Source organism: Eschrichtius robustus, chromosome 3, assembly GCF_028021215.1.
Source record: "Eschrichtius robustus isolate mEscRob2 chromosome 3, mEscRob2.pri, whole genome shotgun sequence".
Lineage (NCBI taxonomy): Eukaryota > Metazoa > Chordata > Mammalia > Artiodactyla > Eschrichtiidae > Eschrichtius > Eschrichtius robustus.
In genome coordinates, this window is record NC_090826.1 from 44,081,285 (window position 1) to 44,101,997 (window position 20,713).

Sequence of the window (20,713 nt, forward strand, 5' to 3'; positions counted from 1 at the left end):
TCCGTCAACGGGCAGAGGCCATCATTGATTCGGTACGCTACGCCGTTCGCGCAAGAAAGTGCCCGACTCTAAAACATTTCCGGGTTCAAGATGGTCGACCAAGCTATTTAGTGAGACTTCCTCCGTCCTTCTCCATTCCACTCCGGTTTTTTAACCTGGATGTGACGTCCTAAAGGACCCGACGGAAATAGAACGGAAGGCGGTCTAAAATGGCGAACCGTACTGTAAAAGATGCGCACAGCATCCACGGCACCAACCCTCAGTATCTGGTGGAGAAGATCATTCGGACGCGCATTTATGAGTCCAAATACTGGAAAGAGGAGTGCTTTGGCCTTACAGGTGAGCAAGAGCGCGCCAATCCCCCAGCCCCAACCCCGGTCGTCCTGTGGCCCAGTTCTCCAGACCAGTCCGATAGGACTGGCCCCCTGGGGGTGAGACTAGAGGGGAATCATTGACAGTCATTCAGAAAAACCTGAGCGCCTACTCTGTGCCTAGTCTTGTGTTGGGCTTTGGGAACACAGATGGATCTGATAGGACCTCATTCGGAAAGGTGTCACGTTGCGGTTCTTTCAGTCATTCCATGTTTAATGATAACTTGCTGGGTTCCAAACAGTGTTAAGCACAGGGACCCTGAAGGTCTTAAAGGAATGTCAATATGCCTGAAACCAATTCATGATCTTCCTATCCTCAAATCTGGACCATTTGCAGTATTTCCACATCCCAGTCCTAATATAAATATATATATATATTTAATATATATATATTTTATATATATATATATATATATATATATATATATAAAATGTATATATTTCTCTTCAGAGAAATCTTCCAGGTAGTCTTTGATCTTTGTTGAATTCTGGCTCCTCTTTTTGGAGCTGTGTTACCCCAGTGAACCATGGCTTTCTTTACTGTAAAATGAGCATAGTAATACCGAACTCAAAGGTCAACGGGTTGTTCTAAGGATTAAATGAAATGTATAAAAAGTGTTTAGTATAATAAAAGGAATCCAGATCAGAAAAGAAGTAAAGGTGTCACTGTTTGCAGATGACATGATACTATACATAGAGAATCCTAAAGATGCTACCAGAAAATCAGTGAATTTGGTAAAGTAGCAGGATACAAAATTAATGCACAGAAATCTCTTGCATTCCTATACACTAATGATGAAAAATCTGTAAGAGAAATTAAGGAAACACTCCCATTTACCATTGCAACAAAAAGAATAAAATACCTGGGAATAAACCTACCTAAGGAGACAAAAGACCTGTATGCAGAAAATTATAAGGCACTGATGAAAGAAATTAAAGATGATACAAACAGATGGAGAGATATACCATGTTCTTGGATTGGAAGAATCAACATTGTGAAAATGACTATACTACCCAAAGCAATGTATAGATTCAATGCAATCCCTATCAAACTACCACTGGCATTTTTCACAGAGCTAGAACAAAAAATTTCACAATTTGTATGGAAACACAAAAGACCCCGAATAGCCAAAGCAATCTTGAGAAAGAAAAATGGAGCTGGAGGAATCAGGCTCCCTACTTCAGACTACTACAAAGCTACAGTCATCAAGATAGTATGGTACTGGCACAAAAACAGAAATATAGATCAATGGAACAGGATAGAAAGCCCAGAGATAAACCCATGCACATATGGTCACCTTATTTTTGATAAAGGAGGCAAGAATATACAATGGAGAAAAGACTTCCTCTTCAATAAGTGGTGCTGGGAAAACTGGACAGCTACATGTAAAAGAATGAATAGAACACTCCCTAACACCATACACAAAAATAAACTCAAAATGGATTAAAGACCTAAATGTAAGGCCAGACACTATAAAACTCTTAGAGGAAAACATAGGCAGAACACTCTATGACATAAATCATAGCAAGATCCTTTTTGACCCACCTGCTAGAGAAATGGAAATAAAAACAAAAATAAACAAATGGTACCTAGTGAAACTTAAAAGCTTTTGCACAGCAAAGGAAAACATAAGATGAAAAAAGTGTTTGGTATAGTTACAGCTATATGTTAATAAAAAGCACTCAGTGATCAGTGGTGGTGGTGGTGCTGTTACCATTGTTAACTACTCCTGTGCTGTTACCGCTCTGCCACCACCCTAGCTGTGTGTCCATGGATGAGTCATATTGTTTCTCTGAGTCGCCATTAAATTTTGGAGTCATGTAAGGTTTACTTTGGGGGCTTTTTCTCATTCCATAGTTTTCTTCTTGGATGATCTCCGTACCACAGTTACCTCATATATATAGATGCCTTTAAATTTATCTCTGCAGCCCAAATCTCTCCCTGAGATCTAAGTCTCTGATTCCAAGGCATGCCAACTCCGTATGTCCAAAAGTGGACTCATGACCTTTTTCCCCCCAACACTAGGTTATGTTCCCTTGTCATGTATTTTCATTGCATTCTGCATCTTCTTTCAACTACTGATCACACTTTCAATATTTTTTTTAATGCTTTCTGCCTTGCCTGACTGTAAACTCCATAAGAGTAGTCATTGTGTCCCTCTTCTTTATCCCTCTACCTGTATCTCTGGTACTTGGCACCTATATAAATTGCCAACTGTAATATGGAATGAATTAATATAGAATTTTTCCTAAGGGAACTTGGAGAAGTCTGATTTATAAAGTGGTTTCCCATTAATAGTACCTAACATTTATTTATTTATTTATTATCTGTGTGTCAGGTAGGTATTAGCATTTGTTTGCATTATCTCATTTGATTCTTACTATAGCCCTTAACTTTGTACCTTTATTATTCAAATTTGAACTGACAGGCTCAAAGTGAGGTGAAATGACTTGCCCTAGCTCACACAGCTAGTGTTTGATTTTTTTTTTTTTTAATATTTATTTATTTGGCTGAGCTGGGTCTTAGTTGTGGCATGTGGGATCTAGTTCCCTGACCAGGGACCGATCCCGGGCCCCCTGCATTGGGAGTGCGGAGTCTTAACCACTGGACCACCAGGGAAGTCCCTAGTTTTTGATTTTTAAAAAAATTTTATTTTTTTATACAGCAGGTTCTTATTAGTTATCTATTTTATACATATTAGTGTATGTATGTCAATCCCAATCTCCCAATTCATCACACCACCACGCCCACCCCACCCCCCACCGCTTCCCCCCTTGGTGTCCATATGTTTGTTCTCTACATCTGTGTCTCTATTTCTGCCTTGCAAGTCAGTTCATCTACCATTTTTCTAGATTCCACATATATGCGTTAATATACGATACTTGTTTTTCTTTTTCTGACTTACTTCAGTCCGTATGACAGTCTCTGGGTCCATCCACGTCTCTACAAATGACCCAATTTTGTTCCTTTTTATGGCTGAGTAATACTCCATTGTATATAGGTACCACATCTTCTTTATCCATTTGTTTGTTGATGGGCATTTAGGTTGCTTCCATGACCTGGCTATTGTAAATAGTGCTGTAGTGAACATTGGGGTGCATGTGTCTTTTTGAATTATGGTTTTTCTCTGGATATATGCCCAGTAGTGGGATTGTTGGGTCATATGGTAATTCTATTTTTAGTTTTTTAAGGAACCTCCATACTGTTCTCCATAGTGGCTGTATCAATTTACATTCCCACCAACAGTGCAAGAGGGTTCCCTTTTCTCCACACCCTCTTCAGCATTTGTCTGTAGATTTTCTGATGATGCCCATTCTAACCGGTATGAGGTAATACCTCATTGTAGTTTTGATTTTCATTTCTCTAATAATTAGTGATGTTGAGCATCTTTTCATGTGCTTCTTGCCCATTTTTATGTCTTCTTTGGAGAAATGTCTATTTAGGTCTTCTGCCCATTTTTTGATTGGGTTGTTTGTTTTTTTAATATTGAGCTGCATGAGCTGTTGATATATTTTGGAGATTAATCCTTTGTCAGTTGATTCGCTTGCAAATATTTTCTCCCATTCTGAGGGTGGTCTTTTCATCTTGTTTATAGTTTCTTTTGCTGTGCAAAAGCTTTGAAGTTTCGTTAGGTCCCATTTGTTTATTTTTGTTTTTATTTCCATTACTCTAGGAGGTGGGTCAAAAAAGATCTTGCTGTGATTTATGTCAAAGAGTGTTCTTCCTCTGTTTTCCTCTAAGAGTTTTATAGTGTCCAGTCTTTTTTTTTTTTTAATTATTAGCACCTTTAATTATTATTTATTTATTTATTTGGCTGTGTTGGGACTTCGTTTCTTGTGCGAGGGCTTCCTCTAGCTGTGGCAAGCAGGGGCCACTCTTCATCGCGGTGCGCGGGCCTCTCACTATCGTGGCCTCTCTTGTTGCGGAGCACAGGCTCCAGACTCGCAGGCTCAGTAGTTGTGGCTCACGGGCCTAGTTGCTCCGCGGCATGTGGTATCTTCCCAGACCAGGGCTCGAACCCGTGTCCCCTGCATTAGCAGGCAGATTCTCAACCACTGCACCACCAGGGAAGCCCTATAGTGTCCAGTCTTACATTTAGGTCTTTAATCCATTTTGAGTTTATTTTTGTGTATGGTGTTAGGGAGTGTTGTAATTTCATTCTTTTATATGTAGCTGTCCAGTTTCCCAGCACCACTTGTTGAAGAGACTGTCTTTTCTCCATTGTATATTTTTGCCTCCTTTTGTCATAGATTAGTTGACCATAGGTGCATGGGTTTATCTCTGTTCCATTGATCTGTATTTCCCTAGTGTTTGATTTTGACAGCAGTATTGGAAGGTTATTATTCCCATTGTCTAGATGAAGTTTGCTCAAGGTTGTGTAGCTATTGAGGAGTTGTTTGTTGTTACTGTTTTGTTTCTTCTAACTCTTAATCTGGCATTTTTTCTCCTAACATGATGCCAAGCACGGACTCTGAAGTTAGACTGCTTGGATTAAAACCCAGGCCCTGCCACTTTCTGGCTTTGGACCTTGAGCAAATCACTTAGTCTTTCTTAGCCCTCATTTTCCTAGCTGAAAACAAGGGCAATGCTAGAACTTACCTCCATGGCTTGTTGTGAAGATTAAATGAGATAATATGAAATGCTTAGCAGAGTACCTGTTATGTAATAATCTTTTATTGTATATTGGCTGCTGCTATTATTATTATTATTAATTATTATTATTACACTCTTGTTCTCCTAGTATTAAACTGTTAATTCAGGAGCACCAAACGTTGAACTAGCTTTAACTTCTCTCCACTTCAAACCTGGAAAAGCTTAGTCCTGATGTGTCTGAGATGCCACTCTGTTTTTGTTTTTTAGCTGAACTTGTAGTCGATAAAGCCATGGAGTTAAGATTTGTGGGTGGTGTCTATGGTGGCAACATAAAGCCAACTCCCTTTCTGTGTTTGACCTTGAAGATGCTTCAGATTCAACCCGAGAAGGATATCATTGTAGAGTTTATCAAAAATGAAGATTTCAAGTGAGTGAAATGTTTATTAGCTAATATAAAAACTTCAATTTCATGGTCCAGAATTTGGCTTTAGTTAAGAGGAGTGAAAACAGTGTATCTCATTTCCACAGAGTTCCACTCTAGGATTTTGCTCTTGAGCCTCTTGAGTTTGTGTTTTGTCTGTTTTGACTGTATTGACCTTCTCCTTCACTGTCTCAGTCTTGATGGCTTTTCCCCCAAAAACAGTATTTCACAAACTCACTGAGCATATATTAAGCAGAAGTGAGTGCCTAATATGTTGGTAGCACTGAATGCTTAAGGATGAAGAAAACAACATAGTGTGGTAAAGAAGAGGGAAACTTTGGTGTTAAATGTAGGTTCATGTCCAGACCCTGTTACTTATTAGCTGTGACCTTGGAGAAGTTACTTAATTTTCTAAATTTTACTTTATTTACCTATAAAATGAAACAGTAATACCAACTCAGGACAGATGTGAGGATTAAGGAAGACAGAACAGTAAACCTCCCAACACAGTGCCTGTTGCAGGGTATATGGCCCAAAAATATAAGCTGCTCTTATTATTTTATTATCCATTTTCAAGGAGCTCACAGACAAGTATAGGAGACAGACATAATAATAGATTATTATGTGCCACCTTCTATTCTAAAAAATTTAATATAATAATTTATTTAAACTTCACAAAAACCCTGTAAAATTATTATCCCTATTATATAGGGGAGGAAACTGAGGCACAGAGAGATTGATTTCCCCAAGGTCAAATGCTGGTAAGTGGCAAAGCTAGTTTCAGAGTCCATATCCTTTGCCACTCTATCTTGTTTGTCATATACAGAAACTGTTGAGTTTCAAATGCCTACTCTTTATCCAAGTGGAGATTTGAGTGGGTAGTTGGGATATAGGAGAAAGGGAAAAGAAAGGAATCTTACAAACATTAATGGCTAGAAAACAGCTAACTTTTATTAGGCACTTACTGTGTGCTATATGCTATGCTTAGCACCTTACATACATTTTTTACTTAATACACCAAGCCATCAAATTAGGGACTATCAGCTACATTTTATAAGGATTGAGAAAGCAAGTAAATTGCCCAGTGTTACAGAGTTAGTAAATAATGGAATCAGAATTTGAACCCAGATGACTTTGACTTTTTTCCATAACCAGCATTCTGCTTCCTAGCAACAATTTATATATTCATGTCTATGTAAATTGGTTGTATTGTTAGTAAATAAATCTTATACTTTCGGTTGTTAAATTTAGTATCTCATTTGATTCTTAAAATAATCCCATGAAGTAAATAGGTTGTATCTTAGTTTTACAGATGATATAATAGACCCTGAAAGTTGAGCAGCATATCCTAAGTAACCACAGCCAGTAAGTGGTAGAATGAGAACTTGAACACAGGTCTCCATATTTTAGCTATCTTTCTACTGCCCCATGCTGCTTCTAAAAATTTAGCTTTCTCATCTGCCAAAGAGAAGAAAGAACTTGTTTATCCACTACTGTCATGAGAAAAGCCAGTTGTAAAACTCAGGAACTTTTTAGGATGGCCTGTTGTTTCACTGTCATCTATCTGTCAGGTATGTCCGCATGTTGGGAGCACTTTACATGAGGTTGACAGGCACTGCAATTGATTGCTACAAGTACTTGGAGCCTCTATACAACGACTATAGAAAAATCAAGAGCCAGAACCGAAATGGAGGTGAGTATGGTGCCAGGTGTCTAGACCTTCATCCCTGAGCCAGTTTTTATTTCACCAGTATCTCTAGTGTCACATTGTCACATACACTGTGAGTGTTGCTCTTAGTCCAGATTGTTACTGTCTTCAGTCAGGTCCTCCTTCTCTCTCATGGGGAGTAGTACTCCATTAGACTACTAGCTTCCTTTCGACCTTACCCAGTCTGCCCGTCTGCCTGCCTTTCCAACTGCATCTCATGTTAATCCTTGCTTTGCATCATGTACTCCATCCCATAAAGATCTAGCTCCTGAATGACCTTCGCTGTAAAATCCTTCTCCAGACCTCCCAGACAAGGTTAGTTTTCCATACATTACACCTTCACAGTTCTTTTTACTGGCCTCTCTTGTACGATACTTCACCTTGCAGTATATAGACTGTACTCATACTTATGTAGGAATCCCACTGAAAAATAATAAGTGTATCCAGGAGGGGCAGCTCCATACCTTTTACAAAGAGACACATTTTGTGGTAAAATGGGATTCAGGGAATGCAGTCAGAACTTTTTCTCACTTAATATCATAACAAAAGATTAGTAGCATTTGCCTTTACCCTCTACATATTACACTAAGGAGTAGAAGTTAAGAATTTGGTATTATTCTTTAAACTTTTATTAACTTATTCATTCATTGAATAAATACATATTAGGTGTCAATGTTATGGCAGGTACTATGCTATGTACTGGAAATAGTATGGTGAACAAATGGACATGGTCATGGCCATCATGAAATTACTTAGTTATGACTATATTATGTTAAACTAAGATAGGGTTTTTAAACCTAGTGACAATTTGGGCCAGATATTTCTTCGTTGTGGGGAGCTGTCCAGTGCATCATAGGATGTTTAGTAGCATCCCTGGCTTCTACCCACTAGAGCACCCCATAGTTGCAGGGGGCAACACCACTGAACTAAGAACTAAGAACCACTGAACTAATGTAATGTTTACCATAGACATTCTAAAAAGCTATTGCTCCACTTACCATATGAGATACATGATTCTTAAAAATAGCAAATCACTATGTTGTACACCTGGAACTAATATAATGTTGTTAGTCAATTATACGTCAATTTAAAAAAAGTTTGCTGACCCATGCAGGGGAAAAGATACATATTCTATATTCAGGAACTTAGTGGGTTCACATGAGAAATTGCACTTGAGTTATAGGTTTTATTCATGAACATTACCCCATTACAATTCAGGACTCTTTGTGCTTGTTTTTGTGTTTGTCTCTCCTGCTAATTGGGACAGCTTCATTCATCCCTTTATCCCCAGCTCCTAGAAGAGGCATGGCACATAAATGGCCTCAATAAAAGGGAGTTGAATGAATGAAGATAGGTGGTGATGACAAGAATATGAAAGGCTGTAGTTTGAGCCCAGGTTTGACAGTAGTCCCTTCAGTGTAACTGCCACACTGCAATAGCTTTATTAGTGAATGTGCAGGCAAAGGGAAGCTGCAGAGAATTCACACTTTCTATACCAAGTACGCTGTTAGATATCTTACATAAAGAGTCTTACACTTCTTTTACTTTTTGGTTATTTAAATTTATTTCCAAGTTACTTGAGCTTATGATTTTTTCTTTCAGAGTTTGAACTGATGCATGTGGATGAATTTATTGATGAACTACTGCACAGTGAGAGAGTCTGTGATATCATTCTGCCCCGGCTACAGGTAAGAGATAAAGGTCATACACACACAATACACAGTACACAATAAAATGTGTGTAAAGATCTCTTTACACGCATACATGATAAAACACCATGGAGCTCAGAATTTTTTTTAATTGAAGTATAGTTGATGTACAGTATTATGTACATTATAGGTATACAGTATAGTGATTTACAATTTTTAAGGGTTCTACTCCATTTATAGTTATTATAAGATACTGGCTATATTCCCTGCATTGTACAGTAAATAATTTTAAAATAATAATAATATCCCCCAAGTCCATCCATGTTGCTGCAAATGGCAAAATTTCATTCTTTTTTATGGCTGAGTAGTATTCCATTGTATATATATACTACATTTTCTTTTTTGTTCCAAATATACATATATTATTATATTTCTTTATAAAAAATTAATGTAATTATGACAATATACTTTAGGTTTTTTTTTTTAATTTTTATTGGAGTATAGTTGATTTACAAGGTTGTATTAGTTTCAGGTGTACAGTAAAGTGAATCAGTTATACATATATCCACTCTTTTTTAGATTCTTTTCCCATATAGGTCATTACAGAGTATTGACTGGAGTTCCCTGTGCTATACAGTAGGTCCTTATTAGTTATCTATTTTATATATAATAGTGTGTATATGTCAATCCCAATCTCCCAATTTATCTCTCCCCCCTCTTCCCCCTCTGCTAACCATAAGTTTGTTTTCTGCATCTGTGACTCTATTTGTTTTGTAAATCAGTTCATTTTTACCATTTTTTTAAGATTCCACATATAAGTGATATCATATATTTGTCTTTCTCTGTCTGACTGACTTCACTCAGTATGACAATCTCTAGGTCCATCCATGTTGCTGCAAGTGGCATTATTTTGTTCTTTTTAATGGCTGAGTAATATTCCATTGTATATATGTACCACATCTTCTTTATCCATTCATCTGTTGACAGACACTTAGGTTGTTTCCATGTCTTGGCAATTGTAAATAATACTTCTGTGAACATTGGTGTGCATGTATCTTTTCAAATTAGTGGTTTTGGGTTTTTTTGGGTATTTACCCAGGAGTGGAATTGCTGAGTCATATGGTAGTTCTGTTTTTATTTTTTTTGAGAAAACTCCATAATGTTTTCCACAGTGGCCGCACCAATTTACATTCCCACCGATACTATATGAGGGTTCCCTTTTCTCCACATCCTCGCCAACATTTGTTATTTGCATTTTTTGTGATGATAGCCATTCTGACAAGTGTGAGGTGATATCTCATTGTGGCTTTTTTGATTTGCATTTCCCTGATGATTAGTGATGTTGAACATCTTTTCATGTGCCTGTTGGCCATCTGCATGTCCCCTTTGGAAAAATATCTATTTAATTCTTCTGTCCATTTTTTTTTAATGGGGTTGTTTGCTTTTTTCTTATGGTCCTCCTAATAAGCAGTCTTCATGTCTATGAGAAAGATAGGAGATTGGGAGTGAGAAGAAAACAGAAAAAGTGATTGAAGGGTAGGGCTTTAAAAGTGAATAACACAAGAAAATTTTGTTCTTTAAAATGTTATATTAAGGAGATTGTAGTAGAGTAGGTTTTTAAGCTTTGTGAGCAGCTTTTTTTTCAAATTGATCTTCATATAAACACATCTAGGATATAAAACAGATGAAAGGAAGGTCAGGAATGGGAGACTGACCCACCTTAAATATCATCTTTATCGTCTTACCTCCCTTTCCTAGTGAGAAATGATTGTCCGTGAAGCATCTTTCAAGAATGAGTCTTACAGCATATGATTTTAAAAATAATATTGTAAAATACAAAGAGAAAACAGATATAGTAGGTAGCCTAAAGAGAAAGGGAATGGTCTATAGTGGAGAGTTGAAATTTATCCATGTTGTTGCACGTTTCAATAGTTTTTTATTTCATTTGTTGCTGAATAGTATTCCATTGTATGGATATACCACAATTTGTTTACCCATTCATCTGTTTATGCAGAATTGCAGGATACAAGGTCAATGTACAAAAATCGGTTGTATTTCTGCACACTAGCTATAAACAACTGGAATTTGAATTTTTGCTAAAAAGATACCATTTACAACAGTATCAAAAAATTTAAAATAATTAAGGATAATTTTGTCAAAAGATGTGTAAGACTTAAAACTATAAAACATTGCATTACTGATGGAAATTAAAGAAGACTTAAGTAAACGGAGATATATCATGTCCATGGTATATTTTATACCGTGACTTAGAATTGTTGTCAATTCTCCCAAATTAGTCTGTAGATTCAATTCAGTTCCAATCAAAATCCAAATAAAATTTGATATAACTTGACAAACTGATTCTCAAATTTATATGAATATGCAGAGGACCTAGAATATCCAAAACAACTTTGAAAAAGAACAAATTAGGAGGACAAACACTACCTGATTCCAAGACAGTGTTGTGTTGGCATAAAGCTAGACAAGTAGATAAATGGAACAAAGTAAAGGGACCAGAAATAAGTGTACATATATATGGTCAGTTGGTTTTCTACAGAGATGTTAGGGCAATACAGTTGAGAAAGGATAATCTTTTCCACAAATGGTGCTAAAACAGTTGAATAGCCATATGGAAACCAATGAATCTCTACCCTTAGCTCATAAACTTGAAGGGGATAATAGTCTCATAAAAGCTAAGAGTATAACATAAAGAAGAAAAATGTAGGTGAAAATCTTAGTGACCTTGGGTTTGACAAATTCCTATAATAAGACATAAAACCATGATTTATTAAAAATTAATAAATTGACCTTTATAAAAATTAAAAACTTCCCTTTCAAAAGACACTATTACAGAACTAAAAAGGCAGGCCACAGACTGGAAGAATATATTTGCGCAACATATATCCACCAAAGTTCTTGAATCTATACTATATAAAGGACTCTTGAACTGAATAACAACTCGGTGGACAAATGAACAAAAGATTCTAATAGACATTTTACCAAAGAAAATATATAGTTGGCCAATAGCACATAAAAAGTTGTTCCATACCGTTAATCATTATGGAAATGCAAATTAAAGGCACAGTAATATACACTACATACCTAGTAGAATGTGTAAAATCAGACTGACCCTATCAGGTGTTGGCGAGGATGTGGAGGAACTGGAAGTCTCCATATCCTATTGGTGACAATATAAAATGGTACAACCTCTTTGGAAAAGTTTGCCAGTTTCTTAAGTAGTTAACCATACAATCCAGCTATTCCACTTCTAAGTTATTTACTCGAGAAATGAAAGCACATGTCCACACAAAGACATAAGCACAGATAATCGTAACAGTTTTATTTGTAATGGCCAGAAACTGGAAACAGCCCAAATGTCCATCAAGTGAATGGATACAGATTGTGATGTGTCCATACATTGGTACTACTCAGCAGCAAAAATGAACTATGGATACACAACAGCGTGGATGAATCACAAAGTAATTGTGCTGAGTGAAAAAAGACAAAAAACTGTATGTACTGTGTAATTCCTTTCTAATAAATGTAAACTATAGTGACAAAAAGGAACAGTGGTTGCCTAGGTGCAGGGTAAGGGAGTGGGGAGGAAAGGGAATGAGAAATCACAAAGGAGCACAAGTAAACTGTTGGGTGGGGTGGATATATCCATTATATTGATGTAATGGCTTACAGTTGTATACAGTACAACTCAACGCTCATCAAATTGTATACTTTAAAAATGTAGTTTATTGTGTATCGATTATACCTCAATGAAACTATAAAATGTATTGCAAAAGTCATTGGAATACCTGTAGAGGAAGGGTCTTTTGCTCTTAGTGCTCTACTATTCTCTTATTCTGATGTCTATGTAAGAATCAGCAGCATTAATGAAAGGGTCGCAGAAACAGTGTTTAAGATGGGGGATGGGAGCAAATTCTTAAGTTTTAAGCAACCACAGAAACCCAAACTGGGAGGATCCAGAACTTCAGGTCTCTTTTTTGATCCTACTGCAGCTCAGTAATTCTGAAGCAATTTGCTGTGTCCCACCTGCTTTGAGGTGCTCATTTCCTTGCTAGATATAAACTATAAGGAATAATTTAAAGATCAAAGGTCACATAGGATATGATTCTCTTTATACGGTATATTCAGACTAGGCAAATAAATAGAGACAAAGCAGATTCGCGGTTACCAGTGGATTCAGGGAAGGGGGAATGAGGAGTGATTCCTTAATAGGTATGGGGTGTTTTTCTGGTGTGATGAGAAAGTTTTTAAACTAGTGAGAGGTGGTGATGGAATAGCATTGAATTTTATACTTTAAAATTGTTGATTGTGTATTATGTGAATTTCACCTCAATAAAAAACAGATCAAAGGGATCTGAAAAACTTCAAAGTAGAGAATAGAATGGATTACAGATACATAATAAATGGGTCAGGTAAATTTGCTCGAGGCAGCAAACCAGATGGACAAAGGTAGTTGGTAGATGAGTGCTCACAGTTAAATGCAATGAACGACTCTTCCTCCACAGTGACTCAGTTACAGAAAATCCTAGAAAATAATTCTGAAAATTATTTCTCCTTTTCCATATTGGCTACTGTAGACTGTGTAGTGAAAAGAATGACATTTCAAATCTGAAAACCTGATTTCAGGGCCCAATTCTCACATTTATTATCCTTAGCTGCTACTGTTATTTTTAGAAATACTGCAAGAAATGGAATACTCTGAAGTGCAGTCAGTTGTAACTAAGGGTTCCAATGCTCAGTCATCTCTAAGCAAGCATATTGACGCAAATGAGGTAGCCTGCCTGTAGGCTAGAAGGAAAGACCACAAAGCAACCCTCACTGAGGAGAGAGAAATTGAAATATGACTGATACCTGTTATATCACCAAGAGGTGTGTTCTGGTGTGGGCCTATCTATGTCCTGGATGAAACGACCCTTAAGACCACCTTCTGCTTTGATTTCTGTTCCTATTAAGCAACTCATAGGGCATCAATTTAGCTTCTCATGTGCCCTGACATTGGCAAGGAGTTGCTCTGGAATGAATTCTAATTTTGTCAAACACAGATACTGTAAGTTAATACATTGACTTCAGTCACTTCCAAGTCTGGTGAACATTAGGGATTCTAGACGCCCTGTCTGATGCAGTCCTAGATCCCAGACTGTGGTGATCCTTTCCAAGGAGCCCTTTTTCAAGGGATTGACTTCACTAAATGGCATCTTTGTCTCATTTCTCCTAATCTTTATAGAATTTTGTTAGTGATAAGTGAGAGCAAAATAGAGAACAAATGTTAGTTTATTTTAGGGCCATCCAATGATCTTTATGTCCTTGGCACAAAAAATGGTAAGGGGTCTTATGACCCAGCCAGTCCATTTGTCAGTTTTAAACTCACCTTTGCCTTTCAGGTCCTTAGACACTCAGTAAGGACTGCTAAGCCACATCTTAGAAGAAATGGAACCAGGAGATGGATTGTTTATATACTGAGCCTTGTTCAAAATGCATGACTGTAGACAGCGCCCCTAAATTCTGGGTCTAGTCGAGAGTTGGTGCTACTTCAGAGCAGGACCCAAACCCCCAAACTGGGCTGAGTCTCAGTGGATCTCTTGGGTTATATTCTGGTCTGAGCCTCTCCTGGCAGAACTACCAGCCAACACAGTCTCAAACTATTGGCCCTTGTGTGTGAAGCCCATATTTTTTATTCAAGGCTATACCTATACTGATTGATATTCTAGTGACCTTAGAATATAAGATCACAGGGAATAGAGGCAATAGAAAAGTGATGCTCTCTTCCACTTTGTATTTATCTCTTTACAGGGGAACTTAAAAAAAAATATAGATTCCAGGTATGCTAAACTCCTTAGGAAAATCTTGAACTGTCTAGGATGTCTTTGAAATGAAATTGCCTCACCTGCTGCACCACAGGTTTTCTGTCACTCCCAGAAGCCCAGTGTTGCAGCTTCAGGACATAGAGGAGATAGCAAGCGCCCCCCCAGCTCTCACTGTGTTCTCTGTAGAAACGCTATGTGCTAGAGGAAGCTGAGCAACTGGAGCCTCGGGTTAGCGCTCTAGAAGAGGACATGGATGACGTGGAGTCCAGCGAAGAGGAGGAAGAAGAGGATGAGAAGGTCAGACACCTGGGAGCTTAAGGGTTGGAGGAGGGAAAGTTACAGGGAATGGGAATGGTCTTGTTTTGTTTTCAAACTTTAATTTTTAACTTTCTTCAACCAAAAAATGCAATATGTAATCATTAAGAGTATAGAATTTAGAGTTAAATAGACCTTGATCCATATCTCAGCTTTGCTGTTTACTAGCGGTATAATCTTGTGCAAATTACATAATCACCATTTTCTCTTCTATAAAGCAAGGATTATGATACCTTTCTTTTAGGACTGTTGTGAGCATTAAATGAAATGATATACATAAAGCCATTAGCTTTGGGACATAATTGCCTAATAAGTGGTAGCTATTAAAATAAGTACTTGGGACAAAAACAATACTGTTCATAATTGAATGCATACTAAGGAGTAATCCTAGTTTAGGGGAAAAAACCCGCCTACTGCATGGTCATGTTCTTTCACTACTTGTTAAAATGCTGAAAAGTTGAAAACAAGCAAGCCTTCAGGGAGCAGTCAGGTAAACTATTATATCAATTCAACAGACTATTAGGCCGCCATTATAAGTATTATGAGAAGTATATGATAGGGACTTCCCTGGCAGTCCAGTGGTTAAGACTCCACGCATACACTGCAGGGGGCGCGGGTTCAATCCCTGGTCGGGGAACTAAGATCTGGCATAACGTGTAGTGTGGCTGAAAGAAAAAAAAGTATACGATAATGTGGAAATGCTTGTGGTAAGTTAAAAAAAAAAAAAAAGGCTCTAAAACATTTGTGATTAAAATTATAAGAATATGTATAGAAAAAGGCTGGGGGAAATACAAGAAATTCTGGCCTATGGATACTGAGACAGTGTAGATGGAAGTGTAGCTCTGAGCTAGTAGGCTCCATTTAAGTTAAGTGCTAAAGGAAGCGCAATCATTCATGAATTGAAAGCCAGGCAAGACTGAGGTGCTTTTCTGTGGTGAGAGGACCAAAAGTAGGCATTCTTTTTTTTTTTTATTTTATAATTTTAATTACTCCTTTTTTTTTTTCACTTGATTGATTGATTGATTGGCTGTGTTGGGTCTTTGTTTCTGTGCGAGGGCTTTTCTCTAGTTGCGGTAAGCGGGGGCCGCTCTTCATCGCGGTGCGCGGGCCTCTCACTATCGCGGCCTCTCTTGTTGCGGAGCACAGGCTCCAGACGCGCAGGCTCAGTAGTTGTGGCTCACGGGCCCAGTTGCTCCGCGGCATGTGGGATCTTCCCAGACCAGGGCTCGAACCCGTGTCCCCTGCATTGGCAGGCAGATTCTCAACCACTGCGCCACCAGGGAAGCCTTTTTTTTTTTAATGGAAAATTTAATCACATACCAAAGTGGAGAGAATGTGCCTCCATCTACCCATCACCTAGCTTCAACAGTGATCAACTCAGCTGTTTTGTTTCCTCCACATCTCTACCCAGTTGTCCCCTATCAGTTACCTTGAAGCAGATCACAGCCATCATATATTTCATAATATTTCAGAAAAGACAAGGGCCCCTTTTTTAAGCAAAACCATATACCATCATCACCCCCCAAATGAACAATGATGCCTTAATCTCATTAAATATTCAGTGTTCACATTTCCCCAGCTATCCTACATTTTTAATAGTCTGAACTAGTATTCAAACAAGGTCCATAAATTGTAACTGGTTCATCTTGTAGTCTGTCAATTCCATCCATTGTTAATTTTTCCTCTTGCAGATTTTAAATATATCAGGTCATAACATTCTGTACAAATTCTCACAATCTGTATTTGTGTGATTGTGTCCCTGTGGTGTCACTTAACATGTTCATTTGTCCCGTGTATTTTCTGTAAACTAGTTCTTGAGTCTAGAGGCTTTAATTGGATTTGGGGTTTTTATCCCCTTTGGAGTAGAGCAACACTACTTCATAGGTAATAGTGTATACTGCCCCCAGGATAAGCAAAGTCTGGCTGTCTCTCTTTTTGTAATATTAGGAGCCACTGATGATCTTTGCCTAGATCCATTAGGGGTTGTGAAATGGTGATATTCTAATTATTTCTTCATCATTTGTTACCTGTAACACTGCTATAAAGAGAAACCTCCCAAATCAACATTTATTTTTTCATAGGTACAGTTTATATAAGAAAGGTAAGATAAATTATTGGATTATTTCCCTTTATCAGTTTTTAAAATAATGAGTTGATTTGATAGTATCCTCCCAAAGAGGAAAGCTCTTTTGCCCTTGGTAACATTGTGAGTTCATGGATTTAAGCACATTTGGTGTGTTTTGGACCATTATTGTCCTTGTTGATGCTCAAATTGTCCCATCTTTGGCCAGTGGGGGCCCCTCAACTTGACGTGAGACTTTTTGATACAATCATAGTAGTCTCAGCCCCTTGCTTTCTGATATATGTTCTAGTCATGTCTTGTTACCTTCTAGCCTGGACCTAGAATTAGCCAGTTTTCCAAGAAGCCCTTGGTTGCATTAATTGGGATATGATATTTAGAGACCACAGCCTGGGCTCATTTCTACAGGTGTTTCTAGGACTTTACAGTTAACAAAGCTAGGGGAAACATTTTTTTACGCTTCAAGTACACTATGAGTTTGTACTTAATCTTATCGATCTTACATCTGCATCTCTTTTCTTTCACATTGGAAATCCATCTTCTTAAGAAGATAAGCATACTTACTTACCTCTCACTACTCTTACATAGTCCCAGAATAATGGTACCAGCACTAGAACAATAATGGGATTATTAGAAACATTAAAAAAATTTTTTTATTTGCTTTTTTTGTCCTTAGGGTTATCCATGTATTCAAATTACTGTTTTAAAGTCACTTGGAGGTGGAATTTGGGACGGGATGGGGAGGAGAGTGTAAACTGTGTTCCTAGATGGCTGTGTATAAGCCTGTGCTTATCACTGACCCGTTCTATCTCTTTTCCAGTTGGAAAGAGTGCCGTCACCTGATCACCGCAGGAGAAGCTACCGAGACTTGGACAAGCCCCGACGCTCTCCCACACTACGCTATCGGAGGAGTAGGAGTCGGTCTCCCAGAAGGTTAAGGCCCTAGTCATTGGCCTCTTCCAGGGAGACATTAAGCACTGTAGCGTAGAAGTTTGGACTTCATGGAAGGAAAAATGCCAGCCTATGGAGAATGTATGCTTGTCAATGTATTAGTTGCTACAAAACAACCACTCACAAAACCTCAGTGGCAGACATTTACTTAGTTCACAGGTCTGTCGTCAGTGGTTTAAGCTGGGCTTAGATAGGAGGTTTTCTGAGTACAAGCTGTGTCCCTCATCTGGTGCAGTCAGTTGTCTTTCAGCTAGTGTAGGATGGCCTTAGCTAGGGTGACTGGGGCAGCTCATCTCTTCTCTGTGTGTGCCACATTCTAGGTGAGGTTAGGCCTGTTCCCATGGCAGTGGCAGAATACAAGAGCAAACAAGCCCAACTATGCAAGTATCTTTCCAGTATCTGCTTGCATCACATGTACAAGTATCCCACTGGCCAAAGCAAGTCACGTGGCCAATCCCAGACTTGGAGTCAGAGGGTATTAAAGTTACATGACAAAGGACATGGATAACAGAGTTGGGTGAAGAATTGGGTTAATTTTTGCAATTTACGATATCCAGTGCACCTACTAAAGTTCTTCTTTCTGTTTTTTCTTTCCGTATAGGCGGAGTCGGTCTCCCAAAAGAAGGAGGTAGGCCTTTAGTGACTTGTGATGAAGGATAGGGATTTGGGGAGGGGGATGCTGTTGTTGTGTTTACACTGTCAGACAGATATGGGAGTCTGACCAGTCATTTCCACAGCCCCTCCCCTCGCCGAGAAAGGCATCGGAGCAAGAGTCCAAGACGTCATCGCAGCAGGTCCCGAGACAGACGGCATAGATCCCGCTCCAAGTCCCCAGGTATAGCATTTGGGCCTTTTGCTATTGGTTGTCTTAAAGAAATGTAATAGGAGCAGTGAGCCTCCTGCAGTACAGTAGTACCTTACTTTATATTGTCTAGAAAAAAAGGAAGTGGATATAGAATTTGAAAATTAGAGTTCACATCTTAACTGTCACTTACCAGCTTTGTTGATAGGAGGATGTGCTTCAGTTTTTTCATCTGAAATTATAGGAGTAAGACTTAACAGATTAGTGGTAAATACCCAATGTGATATTTTTGAAATTTAGCCATAAAGCCTTGTGAATACATATGAAGTGAGTTCAGTTCTCCGCTACCAACAGTGTCCCTACCATAGGCCAAAAAATATTAAGCCAATGAAAGGAATTGGGAGAAATGACAGTGGAGGAATAGGAGGGTAGAATCTTATTCAATAGCCTTTTCTTCCCCAGGTCATCACCGTAGTCACAGACACAGGAGCCACTCAAAGTCTCCTGAAAGGTATGGATTAACCTCTATTTTGACTTAAGAATTTCACTCTTTATTCAGAAATTAAAGTCCCAATTACAACTAAGGTGGACCTGAAATTTTCTTGTATTGATGGAGATACTCAGGAATTCTCCTTAATTACAGGACAAAGTTGGGCTGTTGCCCTGAAAATTACTAGAACTATATATACTGTGTTTTGTTTTTCCTTTGTAGGATTGCAGCTTTCGATAAAGGCATGAGCTTTAATCTCAGGAGACATGGGGTTCAGTCCCAACTTTTAACACTTAACAGTTGAGTGACATTGGACTAGTCACTTTCATTTGATAAACTTTTATTAGAAACTTCTATATGCTGTACACTGTTAGGTGCACTCAGTCTCTCAGAGGTCATTTCCTCAATGGTAAATTTTGGAGAATAATGCCTAACTCAGTGTTACTCTTAAACATAAAAACACCAAGTATATTTATGAATGTTGCGTATCATCTCTGTCCCCATCAGTGTTAGCATATCCCAGTCTTCCTCAAAAGTCCTTGCCCAGGTTCCCAAACAGCTGTTAAATTTAATGATTTGTATGTGTTGCCATTTCAGATCTAAGAAAAGCCACAAGAAGAGCCGGAGAGGGAATGAGTAACGGACTCAGTTTGGTTTTAGTCCAAGTGTCTATGTGGAAGAATGAAGATCTACTCCCCAGGCAGCTATGAGAATATTCTGGATTTTTTTTTTTTTTTTTTAACCAAAAGTTTCTTCACTTTTTCTTTTTTAAATGAAAGAGGTGCTGAGTTTTGTATCTTGTTTTGAAACATAATCCACATGTTTGTTTGAGAGATAATGCTTCCTAAGGGCTGCTTTTGACCTCTTTGTACAACCAACCTTGTTTGCACTCAAATTTATGAGGGCAGAATGGATTGGAACAGAAGGTATGAAACAAGGGGAGGATGTGGCCACCTGGTGACCCTCTTGTTATTAAATTTGACACACCCATTTCCTGTTTTTCTGTGGTTTAGTTTTGGTTTACACTGTGATTAGAACTGTTCTGAGAATCCTGAGATTTGTGCTGCTGCTTGCTGTACCGTTAAAAAACCAAGTCAGTAAAATATATTAGCTCCAAGTTTTATTTCTAGCAGCAGCAAGTGGTAATAAACATGAAAACTGACTGGTTAGCAGCAGCTTTATAAGAATGAATTCAGTTGTAAGGCTTCTTCTGGATCATTTAACAGTTGCACTGAATGTTCAACAAACAGTAAAACTTAACACTTTTTATATAGCATTCTTCCACAGTGTTGTTTCTTCTTCCCCACAGCCTTGAATTCCAGATTAAGGTGCTCAGCGCCTTTATACTATGGGCACTGACATTATCAAATCTAGGCAGTAGTAGTAGGGCAACTAGGTTGAAAAAATTTGATGGAGAGAAAAGTATCTAATGCCACTCAGGGTTTTAACCTGAGTTGCTGGACAATAGCACCATTCACATAACCATAAAATACAGCAAGGAAGAGACCAG

At 38.1% G+C, this 20,713-nt stretch overlaps 1 protein-coding gene across 1 annotated transcript; it reads left to right on the top strand.

Moving 5' to 3' along the window:
- Positions 1 to 67: 67 nt before the first annotated feature.
- On the top strand, positions 68 to 20,193 carry PRPF38A (pre-mRNA processing factor 38A). The gene is made up of 10 exons (XM_068539879.1): positions 68 to 339; positions 5,233 to 5,392; positions 6,958 to 7,079; positions 8,697 to 8,782; positions 14,752 to 14,862; positions 17,781 to 17,893; positions 18,513 to 18,539; positions 18,649 to 18,746; positions 19,176 to 19,224; positions 19,801 to 20,193. Exons 1-10 carry the CDS (start codon positions 210 to 212, stop codon positions 19,841 to 19,843), a joined length of 939 nt encoding a protein of 312 aa, XP_068395980.1. The 5' UTR covers positions 68 to 209; the 3' UTR covers positions 19,844 to 20,193.
- Positions 20,194 to 20,713: the final 520 nt, after the last annotated feature.

Bases quoted from the DNA above. Each gene is read 5' to 3' on its own strand.
- PRPF38A (XM_068539879.1), top strand. From the start codon at position 210: ATGGCGAACCGTACTGTAAAAGATGCGCACAGCATCCACGGCACCAAC. The intron at 340-5,232 runs GTGAGCAAGAGC...TTTGTTTTTTAG, and splicing joins GGAGTGCTTTGGCCTTACAG to CTGAACTTGTAGTCGATAAA. The intron at 18,540-18,648 runs GTAGGCCTTTAG...TCATTTCCACAG, and splicing joins CGGTCTCCCAAAAGAAGGAG to CCCCTCCCCTCGCCGAGAAA.